The sequence below is a fragment of the Pristis pectinata genome, chromosome 7 (genome assembly GCF_009764475.1).
Source record: "Pristis pectinata isolate sPriPec2 chromosome 7, sPriPec2.1.pri, whole genome shotgun sequence".
NCBI lineage: Eukaryota > Metazoa > Chordata > Chondrichthyes > Rhinopristiformes > Pristidae > Pristis > Pristis pectinata.
Genome location: NC_067411.1, coordinates 76,625,022 through 76,646,705, shown reverse-complemented (window position 1 = coordinate 76,646,705; position 21,684 = coordinate 76,625,022). Strand labels below are relative to the sequence as shown.

General features: G+C 39.4%; 1 protein-coding gene across 1 annotated transcript; it reads left to right on the top strand.

The window, feature by feature from the left end:
- The first annotated feature begins 3,866 nt into the window (after positions 1 to 3,866).
- On the top strand, positions 3,867 to 21,361 carry psat1 (phosphoserine aminotransferase 1). Its single transcript, XM_052019159.1, has 9 exons — positions 3,867 to 3,999; positions 9,414 to 9,474; positions 9,553 to 9,622; positions 11,065 to 11,270; positions 11,366 to 11,538; positions 14,604 to 14,773; positions 16,085 to 16,213; positions 19,181 to 19,318; positions 20,712 to 21,361. Exons 1-9 carry the CDS (start codon positions 3,937 to 3,939, stop codon positions 20,815 to 20,817), a joined length of 1,116 nt encoding a protein of 371 aa, XP_051875119.1. The 5' UTR covers positions 3,867 to 3,936; the 3' UTR covers positions 20,818 to 21,361.
- Positions 21,362 to 21,684: the final 323 nt, after the last annotated feature.

The window sequence follows — 21,684 nt, the reverse complement described above, 5'->3', positions numbered from 1 at the left end:
AAGAGAAGGATAGAAAGAAATAGAATTAGAATGAGATGAAGAGGAATGGGAAGAGTTTTGTGTGGAGAATAAGTACAGGGATAAACAAGTTAAGCCAAATGATTTAACACCATCCACTACTCTGGCCGCTCTGTATTTCTTGCTGAATTTATGGATCAGGAGGCTTGATATTATTTCTCATATTGCCATGGTGAATTAACAATATACTGAGACCAGTTAGAGAAGACGTTCAATAACACATGGAAAAGATGCACATTTCTCTTTTTCATTTGCATCAGGGAAGCAAGGATAGAGAAATCAGAAATTCTGACCCATTTATCTGGAATTTATGCCAGTGACTGGAAAAATGAAAATGCAGCACTTTTGTTCAAAACAGAGTAGTGGAATAAATGTGGTCATTCGACAAAATGCTGGAAAAAACATACAGAGATCAATGGCGAGAATGGAATTAATTCTATCTTGGAGAAACATAAGTGAAAAAGGAATATCCAACACAGATTTGTTAATGATAAAATATGTCTGGCAAATCTGATTCAGGTTTTGATGAAAGAAAGGGAGTACTGGTGTAAATGGTAGATCCATACAGGAACCATCAAAAGGCATTTGTAAATAAACCTGTTATCAGGCATTCAGAAAATGAAGCACATGGCATTAAAGGGATGGTGGTCTCTTAAGTACAAGAGTGGCCAAAGGACAGAGGGCTGAGGATAATGATGATTAGCTGATCTTCTGATTATGAGAAATATGCAGTGGGTTCTCCAGACATCAGTATTAGGCTTATTTTTTTTCAAATATAAATTATCTGGAATTGACCACAGGAAGCACAATTTCCAAGCTGGCATTGGTACAAAACTTAGAAACAGTAAAACGTGGGCAGCATATGAACAGACTTGAGAACATAGATCAGTAAAATGGGCAGACATACAGAAAATGCAATTACACATGTGTTAAGTAAGGCACTTAGGGAGAAAGAAAAAGAAGGGTAGAATGAAACATAACCAGCAAATGATAGGAATATTCAACAGGTCAAGCAGTGTCTGTGGAAAGAGGAACACAGTTATTGTCCATATCAAAGAATGGTTAGTGAGGTTATGGGAAAGAACATCTGAAATGTGCCAGTCTGCGACACTATTTTGTAAACCCAGTTCAACTAAATAGAAGGATATGTGGTAATATGGTCAAAACTGTGATTTATATCATTGTGACAGATCAAGAATCAGCATGAAGTGATACTTCGTGTTTATCTGCTGAGTACATTTCAAGGTCCAGGACAAGTGTCGAGGAACAATCTGATGTTTGATGCAGTCTCTGCAAACGATCAAAATGTAAAGCCACAGTTTAGCTATTGCATAACAAAAGGATGGAAGCTGCAAGTATCTTAAAATATTTAATGATATGTAAATGTAATTTGTGTTCTAAATAGAAAACGACATCCTATATTGTCATGTACTGTGTTAAATCTAAATGATCTGTATTACACTTGCATTAGCTCTTTTTAATTGTACCGAAATTTTACATTTTTTTATGAATAAAGTATATTTTTGTATTGAACTAAGTGAGAATGGGATTGCTTCAATTCTTTCAAGGAGCTGCCTCATGCATTATGCATCAGATGGCTTCCTTCTGTATTGTAAGGTAGTATGATTTTGGTATGAATATTCCTGTGTATAACAGAAAAAGGCAGAGAATTTGTATCGAGTGGCTGAAGAACAGCACTTTTGGGAAGCATTAGATATTAGCTTTCACATATTGCCCATACAACTGCATTCCAATATAATTATTTGCAAGTGAAACACAGTTGAAACTTATTTAAGAAGATAAACAAGGTGATCTGACTGGGAAGTAGTAGGTGGAAAGGAACACGGTAGGATTGAATAGTATATACAACATACTGTTTACAGCCAAATTTAACAGCTGACTGACCAGTTAATATCCACTACTGGAGTCAAAATATATTGTTCTCTAAGTACCTTTAACAAAGCTATTCTTTAGTTATAAAAGCTGCAGTGTTACGTACCAGCAACAAAGGAAACACACCAAGTCATGTATAAGTGTTAGAAACTATTTTATTAATAACTACTTACGATAATAAGAAAAAGTAAAAATGTTAGAAGTAAAAAAGATGTTAGATCTTAAGCATTAACCCCAAAAAGTGTGTGTGTGTGGCAAATTACCAAACTCTAAGTCCAGGAATAGTTCTCAAAGTTCAGTTCAGCAAGCTGTAAGGTGAAACATGAGCAAAGGCTTCTGCAAAACCACCGTTGACTGAAGAGAAAATGTAGAGAGAAAATAGAGAGTAATTATGAAATCCAAATGTTCCACGATGGAACCCATACGACACCTCAATCACTGATGATCTTCACTGCTTTGTTCCGAAGTATCTGCCACCCCAAAGGCATTTGAGACGTGGCCATCCACACAAATATCTGTTTCCTTCTACAGGTTAATGACAAAGTGGACTCCACTGGATTATTCCAAAAATCCATACGTGGATTGTAGTGACAGACACAGTTATTGTTTTTCATCCATCGATACAGAGACCAGCAGGCAGGGTGTCTCTCTCCCTCCCTCTCTCTTTTTTCTCTGACTCTGATTGAACCAAAACGTCAGCACGTCCTTATCTCCTGTTGTTGTCGTAATCACGCCATGTGCGCGCATGCGCGCGCACACACACACACACACTGCTGTACTATGTCTTAAAGGGACATTCACCAATAGTAACCTAATCTGTAACAGCAGATATAGTGATGTTTTTACTACTCTTGCTGTACACTTGTTGTAGTTAATGTAATGGTGGTTGTGAACAAAAATAGTTGCTTTAAGATTGATACTTTAAGAATTGTGTCAAATGGGCTGCAACATCATTTGCAAAAAGGCAGGCAATGAAGAGCTTTGAAATAATGAGAATAGGCTTTCTTTTGAGCTCCTTTAAGATAAGATTTCTTTATTAGTCACATGTACATTGAAACATACAGTGAAATACATCTTTTGCGTCGAGTGTTCTGGGGGCAGCCCGCAAGCGTCGCCACACTCCTGGAGCCAACATAGCATGCCTACAACTTCCTAACCCGTTCGTCTTTGGAATGCGGGAGGAAACTGGAGTACCTGGAGGAAACCCACGCAGACACGGGGAGAACATACAAGCTACTTACAGACAGCAGCTGGAATCGAACCTGGGTCGCTGACGCTGTAATAGCGTTACACTAACCGCTGCACTACTGTGCCTGTCCTTGGGTTTAATGTGCATTTACCTGTACACTCTGAAAGTGGACATCGTTAGATGCTGGAAATCCATTGTTGGTGATCCATCAGAGTGGAGGACGATCTCTTTTGTGGGTTTTTAAAAATCTAGACTGAGTCACTCCTTGAGCAGCAGATAGGTTAGTTGATGTGAAGATGATGTTAGAAGGCAATATAAAGATTATTTTGAGACAGTTGTGTGTCCTTAGGAGTCCATAGGGAACACATTTCCACACATGTATACCATCTATTAATAAGCAAAATTAGGGGAATGTGAAATTGAAACATTGCTTCCTTCTTAGTCCTAAGATTTCCAGTAGGTATATTTTGTAAACTTGATTAACACATTTACATTAATGTGTATAATCGAAACATGGCAGTTTATTACTTAAGATATTCGATGGAGATTAAGGGGCACGGTTCACTTGGCGCATATAAACACGACCGCTGGTGCAATCCACGTCATCCTTGTGCAAAGCTGCTGCGGTCATACGGGATCCTTGTGCTCCGGGCGCTGCAGGCAGCCAATTGGCAAGCAGGCGGGCTTGGGAAGGACCAATTAGAAGGCGAAGGAAACAATCGCCGTGTGAACGCCTCCAATCAGAAACACAAAGAGACGTGTTGCAGTATCCGTGGGGAGTTGTCCGTCAAGTCGAGTGAAAGGAAGGTTTAGTGCAGGGTTTGTACACGGTTGCAATGGAAGACAGTAGGAAGCAAGTAATTAATTTTGCTGCCGGCCCTTCCAAGATCCCACGGCCGGTGAGTTTCTATGTGTGTGTGTGTCTCTCTCTCTGCTAAGCAAGTACGTTTGAAACGGAATTGGTTTTTAACGCGTTGAAATATGCAGTAGAAAACAGCGCTTGAAATCTGTGTATGTGACTTGAAGGAGGTTGTTTCTTGGAGATAGCGCTTGCATGGCTTTCCAACTGCACATAGAGGATTATGCTTTAACACAGCATTTCTTTTCGTGACTATATCTGCCATTGTGGGCGTTTTGGAACTACCCCTTTAAGAGTTCTGGTCTATTCCTCTGGTAGGATAGGTGTGATGGAAACTTCTGAGTGATTGCGCTTTACTAAGAATGTTACTGCGCTCCGCAGCATACGAATGAAGTTTTGTAAGAGTTCTGTAATTTGCAAGGAGAATAATAATGAGACTACCAGTACTCCCCGTACAATGGAGGAACGTGTAACTGCAACTTTTGGAACTCCCTCAAGTGGAAGCATAGTGAAAGTTGTCAGTAGTTCATCACTCCTACACAAGATGCCTGTTGTAGTCACCTCTGAAGCAACTTGTCGATCAATGTTTCGATGTGAACTTCAACTTTTACGGACAATTCCTGCTATTAAGAACAATTGAACACGTTTTCTTGATTTTAAAGCTATTATTACTGAGCAACCTCTTGCCTACTGATTTGACAGAGGGGTTGAATTTTCCTTAATTCTTTATGACTCAGTTTGTCTTGACTTTCTTTTTGCTTCATGATTTGCTGTCTGATAGAATTCTTCTATCTGATTTGCTGCCTGGTCAACGGTGGATTTTAATTGCTGCGAATTGCAGGTCTTTAAAGACCACCAAGGGGAAAACCCATGCCACAGAACCAGCTGAGGCTACGTCACCTGGTGTCTTTTGCCATCAGCTTCGTGTACACTACTGCTCAAAGCTCTGGGTCTGTTTCCAATTCTTAAAACTAATATCTACTGAATCATTAGCAACTCCCTTTTTGTTGTAGACTTATGCCCATCCACTCCTGCACAGGAGCAGGAGTAGACGCCAGACCTCCTAAGCCTACCCTGACCTTCAATACTATCATGGCTGATCTACGCCAGCCTCGAGCCCTCTTCTATGCTGGTTCTGCATAACCTTTGATTCATTTTCTTTCAAATATTTATCTATCTCCACCTTAAATATCCAGTGATCTGGCCTCCACCACCCTCTGAGGCAAAAAATTCCAGAGATTCACCACCCTCTGAGAGAGAATTTCCATGCACCTCATTTTTAAACGACAGGCCTCTTGTTTTGTAGCTATGTAGCCTTGTTCGTGACCCTTCCAGTGGTGAAAACATTTCAGCATCTATCCTGTTGGGCCCCCTTAGGATCATGCATCTTTGGATAAGGTCACCCTTCATTCTTCTAAAATCCAAGGAGTACAAACCCACGAGAAACAAAGGATTGCAGATGCTGGAATCTAGACGCAAAACACAAGGATGCTGGAGGAACTCAGCAGGCCGGGCAGCATCCATGAAGAAAAGCAGGTGGTCAACATTTTGGGTCAGGACCCTTCTTCAGGACTGAAGATGGGAAAAGGGGAAACCCAATATATAGGAGGGGCAAGCAGAGCAGTGATAGGTGGACAAAAGAGGAGAGGTGGGATGGGCTCAAGGTGGTGATAAGTAGATACAGGTAAGAGATAGTGATAGGATTGACCACCTGTTTTTCTCCAGGGATGCTGCCTGGCCTGCTGGGTTCCTCCAGCATCATCGTGTTTTAAATCAAATACAAACCCAAGCTGTTCAGCCTCTCTTGATAAGACAACCCTCTCATTCCCAGGAAATAGCCTGGTGAATCTCCTTTGGACTCCCTTCAATGCCACTACATTTTTTTTGGGTATAAAATTGTGCACAGTATTCCAGATGTAGCCCTCACCAATGCCCTGTACAACCCATGTCTTGCTAAATGCCTTTTGGAGCTCTAAATACACAACATCTACAGTTTCCCCACTATCAAACACAACTCTTCCCCCCCCCCCCCCGGTCACATCCTCAAGGAATTTGAGCAAATTTGTCCAACATGATTTACCTTTTCATAACCAAACTTGGTCAACATTGTTTTATGTTCAGCTGTCCTAATTGATCAGTTATTTTCTCTTCGATTATTGACTAGCATCTTGCCAACAATAGACAATTCCCACTAGGGCTCCAATGTTTTCTCACTGAAGCATTTCACAGTTGACATCTGGTCCCATCTACCTGATGGGGCATAATTCTAGCTGGGAATAAGGGGTGCTTCAGGAAGATTTACTCAGTTTAAAAACCGCTAGAACTCTGCAGGTTCATGGATAGCTGCTGAATTTATACACTTTGTTCTCTGTTCAACTTTAAAAACAAATGTGCGGACATATGATTGAGGAGTACTTTTTGGCAAGACTTGACGTGATGTTTCCTAAGTACTTGTTTTGGGGCTTCAATATATCATCAGGTAAATCTGAGTTGGGTGAAGGAACAGATAATGTCATTTTCACGTTTTCAAATTTAGAAGCAACAGGTACACAAGTCATCAAAAGTTGGTAAACAGATTTAAAAAAAAAAGCAATCAAAATGGCTAGAGTAAGTTATGTGGGAGGGAAGGGTTAGATAGATCTTAGGGCAGGATAAAATGTTGGCACATTATTGTGCACCGAAGGGCCTGTACTGTGCTGTAACGTTCTATAGTTCCTCACCTTTTGTCATCCTTTTTGTACAGGAGAGTCACATTGACTGTTTTCCAATCTTCTGGCATTACAAGAGCTAGGATATTATGCACTTCATCTGAATACTATAGCTCTTGTAATACTACTGAATTATCGCAATTGGATGTTAAACTTAGTCTGAACCATCTTTCATTTGTATGATCGCCACAGAAACAACTCTGGCTAATGTGTAACTGCAGATCTCCCTAATCCATGGTTATAAGAGCAGTTGAATGTACGACTTGTTTAATGATCAGGTCAATAGATATTAGTAAGTTATAATACAGCCTCTAAAGTTTTTTTCCCTGCTAGTGCTTTTTACAGCAGGGTCACCATCTACATTCAACACAATGGGCTCCAGTGCTTCTACACTCAACATCCTTTCAATAAAGGCCAACTTACTATTTGCCTTTTTAACTGTTTGCAATACCCGCGTGCTGGCCTTCATTGACTGGTGCACAAAGACATGTAGATCCTTTTGCACATTAACACTTCCCAATCTATCACTGTTTAAGTAATTGTTTGCCTTTCTGTTTTTTTTGTATACTGGACTGCATAACTTTTTTTTCAACATTTACATGACATTATCCCTCAAGTTGCCTTAAAGCTTCTTTGCATCCTCTTTTACAATTCTCAATCAAATAGCTGAACGTGGACCAAAGGGCTAAATTCTAAAGGTGAGGTGAGAGAGACTGACTTTGAGGCAGCATTTGATCAAATAGGGTATCAAGGCATCCTGGCAAAATTTGAAGTTGAAAGACGTTGAGGAGAAAAATTACTCTGGTGCAAGACCTAGACAAGATTTGGGTGAGGGCTTTTAAGTAGTAAGTAATATTTGTGCCACAAGTGCCAATCAGTGACCATCTCCAACAAGAGTGCATCTATCAATTTACTCTTGATATTCAGTGGCATTCCCATCATTGAGTCCCTAGCATCAGTATCCTGAGATGGTCCAGTTAAGTTTCTGAAACTTAACTGGACTAACCTCGTTAATAGTGTTTACAAGAGTAGGTCAGAAGTTGGGCATCCTGTGGTGAGTGACCTGCCTCCTGATGCCCCATGGCCTTTCCATCTATAAGGAGCTAAATGTCCTCTCTTTGGTCTGGAAATTCTGTGAATTAATTGGTGCAAGTGAGTTGTTGTCATCAAAATATCATCTGAATGACAGCTCTGGCTTTGGTAGTGTGGGCCATCAGCTGGCCAAATCCAACAGTGGCCGAGAATTTGTGGCAGGTTAGAATGCGAAGAGAGGATGCACTCACACCGTTGCTTGTTACTGCTGACAATTGCTTCCTAGAACACTTTTTGGTGCCCACTTCTACATAGTTATAGAAAAGCTGTATATCTATAGATGGGTCACTCGTCAAAACTCAGAGTTCTTTGAGCAAAACTTTAGAGGAGTATTGAAGAATGATTTCTGTTCTAGGCACTGAATTTTACCTGGAAGTAGGGAATTCCAGTTTGTTGCATTGTAAAGTTTAGCATCTTAAACCAAATGATTTTAAATGAGGAGTTACATAAAATTTCACACAAAGAAGTTGTTAATGTGTGTAAAAGATATAATCCTTTAATAGTTTTTACAGTGTCTTGAGCTTCATTGCCATTATAATATTTGGCAACACAAATTTCAACATAAAATTCAGCAGTTAGAAGGAAGATTGCCCAAATAATTCTCCATTAATCCAATGGGTGCCCTACAGATCATCCTTTGTACCCTTGTGGCATCCTTATTCCACAGTGTATTTTTTTTTTGCCTCTATTGCCTGACATCAAAGGGAGTATTTAGTTATGGTGAATTTTCTAATTTTGGTCCTCATTCATGCAAATATGGCCTAATTCTATTCCTCAAATTTTAGCTTTTTTTAAAAGTAGTATTCTGGGCTTTAAAACCTTGACAAATTGCCTCCTCTTTATTGCTACATAGTGGCCCATGTTGCATACTTTAACATCTTACAGATGTTTTTCCTTTTTGGAGATTAGCCTTGCAGCTTTTCCTCCATACTCTGCAATTGGATTGAAATGCTGCAAAATGTCTGGGTCTGGCACACTTCTGGTTAGTCGGATGACTTGGCTCAAATTTTCTCATGTCATTGGCAGTCTGAGCTTGTATAAATGCAGCAAAGTACAGCAGAATATTTGGGACCTTGATGAATAACAAGTAAAACAATGGTGCATCTACTTGGCCACTGAGAATTTTAAAGATTGGGGAGTGAACAGAAGAAGGCTGAAATAGAGTAGATGAATCGAGAAAAAGAATTAGAATCATAGGATTGAGGAGAGAATTTTTAATTTAAAAGACAATTTTAACATCAATTTGCTGAATGAAGGAATGGGATGTCTTTCTGGGTAAAGTTTAATTTGGCAATCATTAAAAATATATCACACTACTAAGAGTATTGGTGCTAAATTTCTTCTAAGCTTTGAGGTTGGAATGTAAATATGAGAACATCTGGGCATAACTAATGCTGAGGAAGTGCAAATCATCAAAAACTAAGTAATTAGCAATTTGCTGAATAAATCTTCCCCTCAAGTTGTAGGATGGTTTGTAATTTAATGATGTGTATCATTCAGTTATGATATTTTTGTTCAAAGACCTTTCATTACTTTTACAGGTACCACCTGGGCCATTGAGTATTTTTAGCATTTTCTGTTGCTTTTAGGGTTCACTTTGGTTTTGTACTAGTGTTGTCCCTTGCCTCACAGTGGGTTTTTCATACTTTCTCAGGTCTTGCTTCAAGCACAGAAAGAGCTGCTGGATTACAAAGGACTTGGAATTAGTGTTCTAGGTAAGATCCAAAGTGTTTAGATTATATCTTGATCTCATTTTCCAATTGCATTCTAATTCTATCCTTTTATTTAAACAGAAATGAGCCACAGATCAGCAGACTTCATCAAAATTGTCAACACTGCAGAAAATGACTTGCGAGAGCTACTGTAAGGAGCAAGTGCATGTTAATCCATTTGGTGCAGTTAAAATTTAACAATATACCCTGAACAACATAACGTATATGCAGGTGTATTTGAATACTGTTGGATGAGATTAGCAAATCAATCACTGCAGATTTTTGTGTATGGGGCGGTGGGGGGGGAAGGCAGTACACACTGGTGCTTAAAATACTTTTATATGTTAACACTATTGGACTAAATGTGCTTCCTGTAGAGCTGCTGGCTATGTCTCCCTAATAAGGTGAACGTGTTTCTGATTTCGTGCATGCTTATTAAAATGTGGTTCAAGATGAAGAGCAGAAGATAACATATCTGCTGTTCTTCTTTGCTGTGGGGCACATACTGTCCAGCACGGATGCATTTGCTTCTGTGGGTTCAAGCCAGTCATGGCTAGCATATGTAATCCAACCACTTGAATGAGATGAGTGTGGCTGAGTGGTTAGTTTTCTTATTTCAGCTAATGTTTTTAATTTGTGTCTAATCTTTTTAACTAAAACAATTTTGACTTTTTTTTTAATCTCTTGGTGAGCTATTTGTGGTTCAAAGGTGTTTCACCACAGCAAGCTGTCAGATGGACCATCTGGGCACTCTAGGGGTAGGGCTCAGCATCTCTGCCCAAGGCCTACTTGCCATTTGTAGTTTGCTCCATTTCACTGGAAGATATTCAGATGTGGAGGGTGTTTTATTGGCCCTCCTCACCTGAATGGGGTTTATGGTGCACTGTGGGTGACCAGTTTGGGTGCTGGGCTGGGTTCACTTGCATTAGACCTTTTGTACAACGAACTCAGTTCCATATGTGTACAACTTGTATACTGCCTCTTAGAAATGGTTTGTATACCCTTCTGATTAAAGTAGCAAGTAACAAGGAAAAACTACTTACTGGAATGATAATGCAGTCTGATGGATGCAGTTTTCAACTTGTGCCTTTTTTTAACAATTTTATTGGTTAGATTATGTACATATTTACTATCAATGCATTATTTAAGGGGATGAATGGTTTATTATATTTTTCAAGAATAAACTGGAGTCCTGCCTTCTAGTGTGAATGTAAGACATTTTTTTAAAAACCAAAAGAACTATTAAAAGAGTAGTTGCCCCAATGAACACATTCGCTTGTGTCTTCCAAACAGAATGACTAAACTGGATACTTCTTGCCCTTTTGCATTACTGTTTGTGGGGCCTGGGAATTGGCTCTACCTTGCATTTAAAAAGCAGCCATACCTCAACTGTACATTTTAATTGTACAAATTATTAATGATGCAGTTGGTAGAACAGCTGTTGCATCTTTTAAAGTGGCTTTCTGCAAACCTGTGAAGTTGATTTTCCTTCTTTGGAAATGGCATTGAAATGCAATTTCTTGATGCAAAATAATGTGTGGCTTTTTGTATAAAAGAGGAGCTCCATCTTAAATCTTGTGTGTCTTAATGTAGAAAAATCCCAGAAAACTACAAGGTAATCTTCCTCCAGGGAGGTGGAACCGGCCAGTTCAGCGCTGTACCTTTAAATCTTATTGGATTGAAAGAAGGAAGGCATGCAGATTATTTGGTTACTGGAGCCTGGTCTGCTAATGCAGCCAAAGAAGCAGAGAAATATGGAAAAGTAAACATTGTCCATTCCAAGCTTGATGCTTACAGAAGTAAGGACCTATATTTTGGCTGTGGAAGCTTAGCTGATCTATTACAGCTATCATGATGTATAGACTGCTTAAGATTTATTTCTCTCGTTCTCCAGGTATCCCTGATCCAAGTACTTGGGGTTTGAACCCAAATGCCTCTTATGTTTATTATTGTGCCAATGAGACTGTTCATGGTGTGGAATTCCCCTTTATCCCTGACACAAAGGGAACAGTGCTGGTCTGTGACATGTCATCGAGTTTTCTTTCAAAGCCAGTGGATGTCACCAAGGTAAGTCCTAAGCTTCAGCTCTCATTTGTAGCTTTAGCCTGTATATTACAATGTGTATCCAGACCACTGGGTGGGGTGGGGAAAAGTGTTTTGTGCAAATGAATGACTTCTGTTACCTGGACAGAATACAGAACTACTCTTGCTTTTTTATTATATAGAAAAGATCTATTCAAGTCTGATTAGATAGGTGTCCAAAATTGTGAATATGTAGTATAGATAATATTGAATAAAGAGAAACTTTCCATGGCAAAGGGCTGGAGACCAGAGGGGAGAGGGTTTTTTTTTAAGGTAATTGACAAAAGAACCAGAAATGACTTGAAATGGCATGGGGGAGGTGGGTGCAAATGATAGACATTTCCAGGAAGAACTGGAAGTGAACCCAATAGACCCTGGAGATGTACACTGAGGTAATGGTCAATCCTCTTTATTTTTACTCTACTTTTCTGCCCAGTCCTCGTACCCTGTTATTCTTGGAGTATTTTTTTTTAAAAAAGTTTCAATTGTGAAAATACTCCTGAGCATTAATGGCTCTGTAGACTGGTGAATTCTAATGGTTTAGAACCTCCTAAAGAAACTTCTCTTCCTAAAATGGCTAACTCCATATTGCAAAGGCTCTTGTTTCCTAGTTCCACACTTTACAACCAGGGAAAATAGCCTTTGGGTACTTGTGATTGAAAGTGGGTGGGGGTGGTGGGGGGGGAAGAAATTAAATTCATACACACAACTAATCCTTGATTTCTGCAGCCATTCCCCCCCCCCCCCCCCCCACTGTACTGAATGAGGAAGTCTCCCAGTGCACGATATTCATGTGGAATTCCCACTAAGTGGTGTATTACCATAACTTTGAGCTTCCTCATTGAACTCTAAGGCTTTGAAGTGCATTCAGAAAGATGGTGCAAAATGTTTATAACTGTGGGTTCGCTATGTTTGAATGAACATTCTGATCACACTTGCAAAATTTTATTTAAAGTGCAGAATAGTAACAATTACACACTTCCCTTCCTGTTGCCAACTCTGTTTACTCCACTTTGATATCTTGGCAGGACTCTTGCTGTTTGGGATTAACCCTAGGAAGGTGTAAGTGGACTTTCTGGTATTGCCCAAGTTTTAAACTAAAAGTTCTTCATACCAAAGAGAATGGGGAAGCAAGTGGAGGAATTTGATTGAGATTACTCCAAGAGCCTCTTATGACATATGGCAATACACAAAAATTCATTTCAACAGTATCTTGTAGAAATGCTCTAGTACATTTTCCCAGATGCTGCATCTAACTCTGCCACAAAGACTGCTGTTGATCCAGACCAGGCATTCAGAAAATGTTCAAGCCCAGAGTATCTGGGCAGAGTTCTGCCCAATGAGGATCAATACTGTTGAGCATGTTGATTGCCCAGAGTACTTATGGAGCCTAGCAACAGGACCCAACTGTGTGGAATGGTGTTGGGTATCCAAAATAGATGCATGATTGTATTGACTTGGTTTTTGTACCAAAGCAGGTCTCAATACCAGTGTTTTGAAAGGCAGTACATGTATGCAATTTTTTTTTTACTCATTTAATATCACAAGACAAGGGAGCAGAAGCAGGCCATTCGGCCCATCGAGTCTGCTCCAAGGAAAGGGAAATAGAAATGGGGAATGGGGAAGAAGAAGAAAAACTATTCTAATCCCAATTACCGGCCTTATCCCCATATCCCTTGATATCCTGACTATTTAGATAACTATCTATCTCCTCCTTGAATGCCCCCACTGATCTGGCCTCCACTGCTGTACGTGGCAAGGAGTTCCACAAATTCACCACCCTCTGGCTAAAGAAATTTTTCCTCATCTGTTTTGAAACTGTACCCTCTAATTCTAAGATTGTGCCTTCTGGTCCTGGACTCACCCACCAAGGGAAACAGCCTAGCCACCTTTACTTTGTCCTTTCCTATCAATATTTTAAATGTCGCTATGAGGTCCCCTCTCATTCTTCTGTACTCCAGCGAGTACAGTCCAAGAGCCCACAAACGCTCCTCATATGTAAGCCCTTTCATTCCTGGAATCATCCTCATAAATCTCCTCTGAACCCTCTCCAACGTCAACACATCCTCCCTAAGATGTGGGGCCCAAAACGGCGCACAATATTCCAAATGAGACCTCACTAGTGCCCTGTAGAGCCTCATCAACACTTCCTTACTTTTATACACTATACCTCTTGAAATGAATGGCAACATAGCATTCGCTTTCTTTACCACCGATCCGACCTGGTGGTTAACCTTTAAAGTATCCTGCACGAGTACCCCCAAGTCCCTTTGTACTTCCGTGCTTTGGATTTTCTCTCCTCCTAGATAATAATCTGCCCGCTTATTTCTGCTTCCAAAGTGTACAACTGCACATTTCCCTACATTGAATCTCATCTGCCATTTCCTTGCCCATTCTCCTAAACTGTCTAGGTCCCTCTGCAACCTTCCTATCTCTTCAATACTCCCTACTCCTCCCCCTATCTTGGTGTCATCCGCAAACTTAGCCATGAAACCGTTTATTCCATCATCCAAATCGTTAATGTACAAGGTAAAAAGGAGCGGTCCCAACACCGACCCCTGCGGCACACCACTAGTAACTAATATGGAATTTGTTCCCTTGCACTAATAAATAACTCGATGAATATTTCTGCCTGCAGGATCTTTCTAGACCTTAATTTAACAGAAAATCAGTTGGCGTGCCTGGGCAACTGGGTATATCAATTTTTAACTTCTGTTTTTGGAAGATTTGCAATGAATTTTAAAATTTAACCTTGTGTTAATCCACTCATTTACAGTAAAACTCTGAATCTGACTATTCAGAAATCCCAGTGGTTCAACATCTGGCTCCCCACACACATTTCACTGGGAAAATTAATTGTTCTGCTGTGTAACATCTTGAAACAAAGTGAATTAAATGTTTTGGAGTATTAACAGAATAACATCTGACAGTTCTCTGAATCTGAAGGTCTGGAACCACGAATCTTAAATGTGCTGTATTAATGGAGTTTTACTGTACTCTGATAATTGGATGCAAGGCTAAAAAGCAATGAAACTTATTCTCTTCTCCAGTTTGGTTTAATTTTTGCTGGTGCTCAGAAGAATATTGGCTGTGCTGGAGTGACTGTGGTAATAATCAGAGAGGATCTATTGGGATATGCACTGAAAGAATGTCCAGTAATTTTTGACTATAAAGTACAAGGGAGTTGCAATTCTCTGTACAACACTCCAGCAAGCTACAGGTAAATAATTTGATTTTGGATTAATTGTGTTCTTTGTACCAATGCATGCAAGTTTCTTTAGAAGATGGCAGTTTCTGTGTGCTTTATGATGAATGGTATTTGATATCATTAATGGTGAGGAAACTGTAGCTCACAGCTATTTAAGTAATGACAGTGGCTTTGGCAAAGAACTAATGTTCTTAAGGGTAGTACCCAAAAGTTGTTGTCCAGGTTGTACCACTCCACTGCTAGCTTTACAAAAATGACATCCATCTTGCTCTTCATTTGAAATGCATTAATAATACAAATTTGCTGTGACCCTGCAGTACATGCAAACTAAACCTGCCAGTGAATTAAATCTTGTTATTTCAAGTTCCCCCTACCAATTGAAAATGTTGTTGCTGCTAATCACCTTCTGGTAGTGGTATTAACTTCCTTGTGTACATGCTGTAGAATTCCACCAAGAATTATTAGTTTTCTTTGGCACTTTTACAAATGACTATTTTATTTTCATGAAAGCCTTTCCTTGCTCTGTCCAGTCTTCGGCCTTTTGTTTCTCCTACTGTTCCTGACTTGATTTGACATTTAAATTCACCTTCTCTAATTCTTGGTCATTTTTCAACCCTTCAATCTGACAAGGATACAGTTGCTAGCCCAGTTTCCCTCTGATCCTATTTGAAGGAACTTGCTTCCACAATTAATTTTCAAATGCCATTTGGATGCTCTGATACTAGAAACTCTGGGTTCTTGGACTGTTCAGTAAATGACATGCTGCTGAAATACCCATGACACTTGGGCAAGTTGTCCTGGGTATTTATTTGTCTGGAGTATAAAATACAAAGTCAACATGATGCCCCCGAAACACAACTTTGACAATGTATATCTGTCAGAAAGAACAGTCTGTCTATCTTCCTGTCTATGGCTTCCTACAAGGTTGAGGGATTCTATATACTAGCCAATATAACATCCAGTTTAAAATACAGCTCTGGTTTTAATGTTTTGTATAATGATACATTGACATCTTTAATTCTACTAACATGGAGTGGAGCTGAATGTTTCAAGTGTCCCAATTAGGTAATGAATGAGAATGTTGCTTGAAATTGAATATCTCTACAGTAGCATCTATATTTGTCAGGAAGCAATTTGGTAGCAGACTAGAATGATTTCTTAACCTGTTTGTATTATCCACTTGTACAGAAGATATTCATTTTTTTCTTTTTTTTTGCATCTTTTGGTTAAGTTTACATGAATGATGCACTTAGCCACAACTTCTACCTTTTCAGACAGGACAAAATGAAACTTGCAGTGTAAAAGCTTTTTTCTTTCTTTCAGTATTTACATTATGGGATTGGTCTTGCAATGGATTAAGAATTCTGGGGGTGCTGAAGCAATGGAACAAAACAGTGCTGCCAAATCAAAGCTGATTTATGATATAATTGATGGATCTAATGGATTCTATGTGTAAGTGTGTATTTTATTGATTTAGATTACTTATAAATGTTGCATGTATGGTTTTGAGGCATACTGAATCTTAAGCTGTCACTGCATTCCTGTGCCAGCAGCTGGCTGAATGGAAATATGAAAGTCCAGACACCTTGTTCAAACCAGTATTGTAAAGCTGATATAATCTGGGTAATGCAAATTGACTGAAAGCCACTGAAGTATTATGAAAAGCTAATTGTTAATAATTTTTCTGGGAATGGATTCCACCCCTTTTGCATAGTCTAGTTAATGTGACTCTGGTTACACACTGACTTTTGTTAATGGTGTAGTGCAGGTGATATTGGATTGCCTGTGAAAGATCTTCTTTTCTAAATCTTTGGTCTTCCAAGCTCTAAATAATACAGTCCCAGTCTATTCAGTCTCTCCTTGTATACAAATGTACCGTCCCTGGAACCATTCTTTTATGGTAGGTAGATCCTTTCTTGGGTAAGGAAACCAAAGCTGCACACAATACTTCAGTTGTGGTCTCACCAAGGTCCTAATTGCAATGAGACTCTCACTCCAGTAATCAAACCCTCTCATAGTAAAAGCTAACATACCACTTTTCCCTCCTGGCATGTTGGCTTTCCAGTGACTTGTGTACAAGTGCACCCAAGAACATCAACATTACCCAATCTCTCACCACTTAACATACTCTGCTTAATTGTTTAAATTTACCAACAGCAATGATCTCTCATTTTACTTCATTAGCATGTTCTCACCCACTTGCTCAGCTTGTCCATATTCCCTGGAAGCATCTCCATATCCTCTTCTGTACTTGCAATTCTACCTAGTTTTGTATCATCAACAAACTTGGAAATTTCATTTTTGGTATTGCCCAAGTTTTTAAACACAAACTAAGTTCTTCACACCAAAGAGGGAATGGGGAAATAAGTGGAGGAGTAGGATTGAGACTACTCCAAGAGCCTCCTATGTCATATGGAGATGCACAAATGCATACAAGTTTCTTTAGCGAAGATGGCAATTTCTGTGTGCTTTGTTTATGATTAATGGTGTTTGATATAGTTAATGGTGAAACTGTAGCTCATTGTTATTTAAATAGTGATAATGACTGGGCAAGGAGCTGATGTTCTTAACTGTAGTACCCAAAAGTTGTTGTCCAAGTTCTGCCACTCCACTTCTAGCTTTACAAAAATGACATCTGTCTTGCTGTTCATTTGAAATGCATTAATAACGCACTTGCTGTGACCCTGCAGTACATGCAAACTATCGGCTATATTGTTGATGTAGATTGTGGAAAATCTGGAGCCTGAGCACTGATCCCTGTAGGATCAATCTGCCACTTTGCAAATGATCCATTTATTTCCACTCTTTGCTTACTGTCCAATGATCAGTTCTCTATCCATGTCAGTACCCACAGTTCCACATATCCTAAGGTTGTTAACCAACCTTCTGTGGGGGACCTTCATTGAAATCTCCCAGAAATCCAAATACACCACATTCACTGGTTCTCTCCTTGTATATTCTACTAGTCATAACCTCCAAAAAAAAATTGAGCAATTTTAATCAAACGTGAGCCTTCCCTTCATAAATATAATGTTGACTCTGCTCAATCCTATTACTCTTTTCAAGGTGTTCTATTATTGCATCCTTCATTATAGATTCCAGCATTTTTCCTACCAGTTATGTTAAGGTAACAGGCGAGTAATTTTGTGTTTCCTCTCAAATAACAAGGGCATGTTTGATGCCCTCCAATCCACAGAATCTTTTGTAAATGGAAACCAAAGCATTCATTATCTCTAAAGCCACCTCCCTCAAATCTCAGATGTACATTGTCACATTCTTGGGATTTATCAGCTTTTTAAGCTCACCAATCTCTCTAGTGCTATTTTGTTTTTGGATGAATATTTGGTTCACTAGCAGAGCTTTGCATGTCATCTTTCATGAAGACATGCACAGTACAGTAAAACTCTGATAATCCAGCAATGACACTTTGGTACCAGACTACTGAATGTTATTTCTATTAATACTGCAGCTTACTCTTAACAGACTAAGATATTGCACAGTATTATAATTTTCAATTGAACCAGTTAAGTTGAAAGGGAGCATGGGAACCAGGACCATGGTGAGTGGGAAGGAAGAATGGCAGATGGTACTTGGTGAGCTAGATACTGAACCATCAATTTCTGAAGCATCATAATGGATTATCAAAGTTTTTATTGTTATTGTATAATTCCTCTACCACTTCCTTATTCCTCATTTATAAAGTTTCCTATCTCTGTCTATAAAATGCCCACACTTGTTCTCACTAGTCTTTTCTCTTTTGAAGCTCCCGTAGTCTTCTTTGAATGTTTCTATTTTGCCTATCCTTATTAGTTTCTTGGCCTTCCCTTTTTTGAGTTCTAACATTGCTCCCAATCCTCGGGCTATTTCTATCAACTTTTACAAACTGGTTTTTCTTTGAAGCTACAGTAAAACCTCTGATTTTTTTTTTATTCTGCATCCAATGTTTCTGCATTTAGGTCACCTGATTTGGTTTCCTGCTTTCCCTTTTTTATATTTGCCAGATTCATTGGAAGATGTATTATACTATAGCATTTTTTTTAAAAAGAGAAATGAATGAAAAATTACTTGGTGTTAATGGGAGTAATATCCAATAATCAGGAGAATCCCAAGTTTCAGTGCATCTTTAATTTCTTTGAGCAGCTACAGACAGATTAATTTTTTTGAATTTTTGTTCATTAAAGGAATTTTGTGTTTACTTATGCATTATTTCTTCAAATGCTAACTATTACCTGTCCACTGTCATGCCTTTTTAATGCATTTTCCCCCCAGTCAATCTTCACCAACCATCCACTTGTACCCTCATGGTTATCTCTGTTCAAATGTAATGCCCTATGATGTATGAGGGAGGATGAACCATTTAAGGAATGGTTAGAGGCTCTAGTATTTGAAAATTCATTTGTAACTCTGCTTTATTTTTAGGTGTATGCCTGCTTCAACGTGCAGAAGCAGAATGAACGTCCCATTACGCATTGGGAATGCAAATGGAGATAGTGTCCTTGAAACAGAGTTTCTTGATAAAGCTGCTAAAAATGACATGATATCATTAAAAGGCCACAGGTAAATCTTTTGATCTCTTTTCCAAAGTCCCTTTATTTGCAGAAATTGGTGTTGTCAAAGGCTGAAGTTATGGGATGTGATTTTTTTTTTTAATAATGTCCCATAATATGGGACTTTATAATGTGATCTTGCCTCACAAGCCTGATAGGGTTCTTTGAGGTGGTGACCAGGAAGATTGAGGGTAGTGCAGTAGATGTGGTCTACATGGATTTTAGTAAGGTGTTTGATAAGGTTCCACATGGTAAGGGCAAGGGATCCAGGGAGGCTTGGCCGTGTGGATTCAGAATTGGCTTGCCTGTAGAAAGCAGAGGGTGGTGGTGGAGGGACTGCATTCAGATTGGACGGCTGTGACTAGCGGTGTCCCACAAGGATCTGTTCTGGGACCTCTACTTTTTGTGATATTTATTAATGACTTGGATGAGGGGGTGAAAGGGTGGGTTAGCAAGTTTGCAGACAACACAAGGTTGGTGGTGTTGTGGATAGTGTGGAGGACTGTCAAAGATTACAGAGGGCTATTGATAGGATGCAGAGCTGGGCTGACAAGTGGCAGATGGAGTTCAATCCAGGGAAGTGTGAGGTGGTACACTTTGGAAGGACAAATTCCAAGGCAGAATAAAGGTTAATGGCAGGATTGTGGGTGGTGTGGAGGAGCAGAAGGATCTGGGGGTCCATATCCACAGATCCCTGAAAGTTGCCTCACAGGTGGATAGGGTAGTTAAGAAAGCTTATGGGATGTTAGCTTTCATAAATCGTGGGATTGAGTTTAAGAGCCGCGAGGTAATGATGCAGCTCTACAAAACTCTGGTTAGGCCACACTTGGAGTACTGTGTCCAGTTCTGGTCACCTCATTATAGGAAGGATGTGGAAGCGTTGGAAAGGGTGCAGAGGAGATTTACCAGGATGCTGCCTGGATTGGAGAGTATGGATTCTGAGGAGAGACTAAGGGAGCTAGGGCTTTACTCTTTGGAGAGGAGGAGGATGAGGGGTGACATGATAGAGGGATACAAAATATTAAGAGGAATAGATAGAGTAGATAGCCAGCGCCTCTTTCCCAGGGCACCAATGCTCAATAGAAGAGGGCATGGCTTTAAGGTAATAGGTGGGAAGTTCAAGGGAGATATCAGAGGGAGGTTTTTCAGCCAGAGTGGTTGGTGCATGGAATGCACTGCTTGGGGTGGTGGTGCTGGAGGCTGATACGTTGGTCAAGTTCAAGAGACTTAAGTAAACGTATGGAGGAATTTAAAATAGGGGGATATGTGGGAGGAAGGGGTTAGTTAGTCTTGGGTGTGGTTTAAAGGTTGGCACAACATGGTGGGCTGAAAGGCCTGTATTGTTCTATGGTAATTCTTTTTCTACATAGTAGCATTAAATTCTGTTTCTTTGCCTGTACTAGGTCTGTTGGTGGAATTCGAATCTCCCTGTATAATGCTGTAACAGTAGAAGAAACTCAAAGACTGGCTGACTTTATGATCAACTTTATGAAGGAACATTGTGTTTAAACCTCTTCCCTCAAGTGCTAAGCACCAGTTTTAGTTTTGCCATTGAATAACCTTTATTTCTATAATACAGGCTTGTAGCTTTTTGTTCTTTTGAGATAGAGTACTTGGATGAATCTTTAATGTAGTGCCTGAACTACCTGGAAGTGACACACATTTTCTAAGCACTGATTGCTGTTGGATCATCAATTCATAATGTTTAGTTTCTGCCTTCCAAGAGTGAACTTTGATTCATGGCAGAATTTCTAATGCATTATCCAAGAATCAGGATCTTGACCTACAGCTAATCTTTTTCTGTTTTCTCTCAAATTGTCTGTCTTTTCTGAAGCTAGACTTCTAACTGGCCAAATTGCGCCTTTGGAACTCTGTGAAAGTGTATAATGTAATATTGAGCAGTAAATGCACTTGTAAATAATATTAAAAACTGGACATGGACCATAATATCACTAATTTTGTATAGAGGAATTGGGAGGAGAAATAACTTTGACAGTTGACACAAGCCAAATGTAACAAATATTAAGGTAGAAATAAAGATGAACCAAATTTACTTCCATTTGTATGTGTCTTTAGACCATGACATCCTAATAATTTGGCATCACTAGGTGTGAACTGTTAACTCAACATTTTGGAACAAATGCATTTTGCTGAGAGGCAAAGATTAACTATAATGGAAAGGAGCAGTAATAAACTCCAGCTACAAAAAGAACGTGTCTAGAAGAAAAATCTAGCATCACGTCATGTGGGCACTAAAGGTGTTTTACTAGAAATGTTATCTCTGGTCATATGTGCTGAAAATGCAGTACTGCATTGTGATTTGCCTCTAAAGTTAATGGAATGTAATTTCATTGGAATGAACCCTAGTGGCAAAGT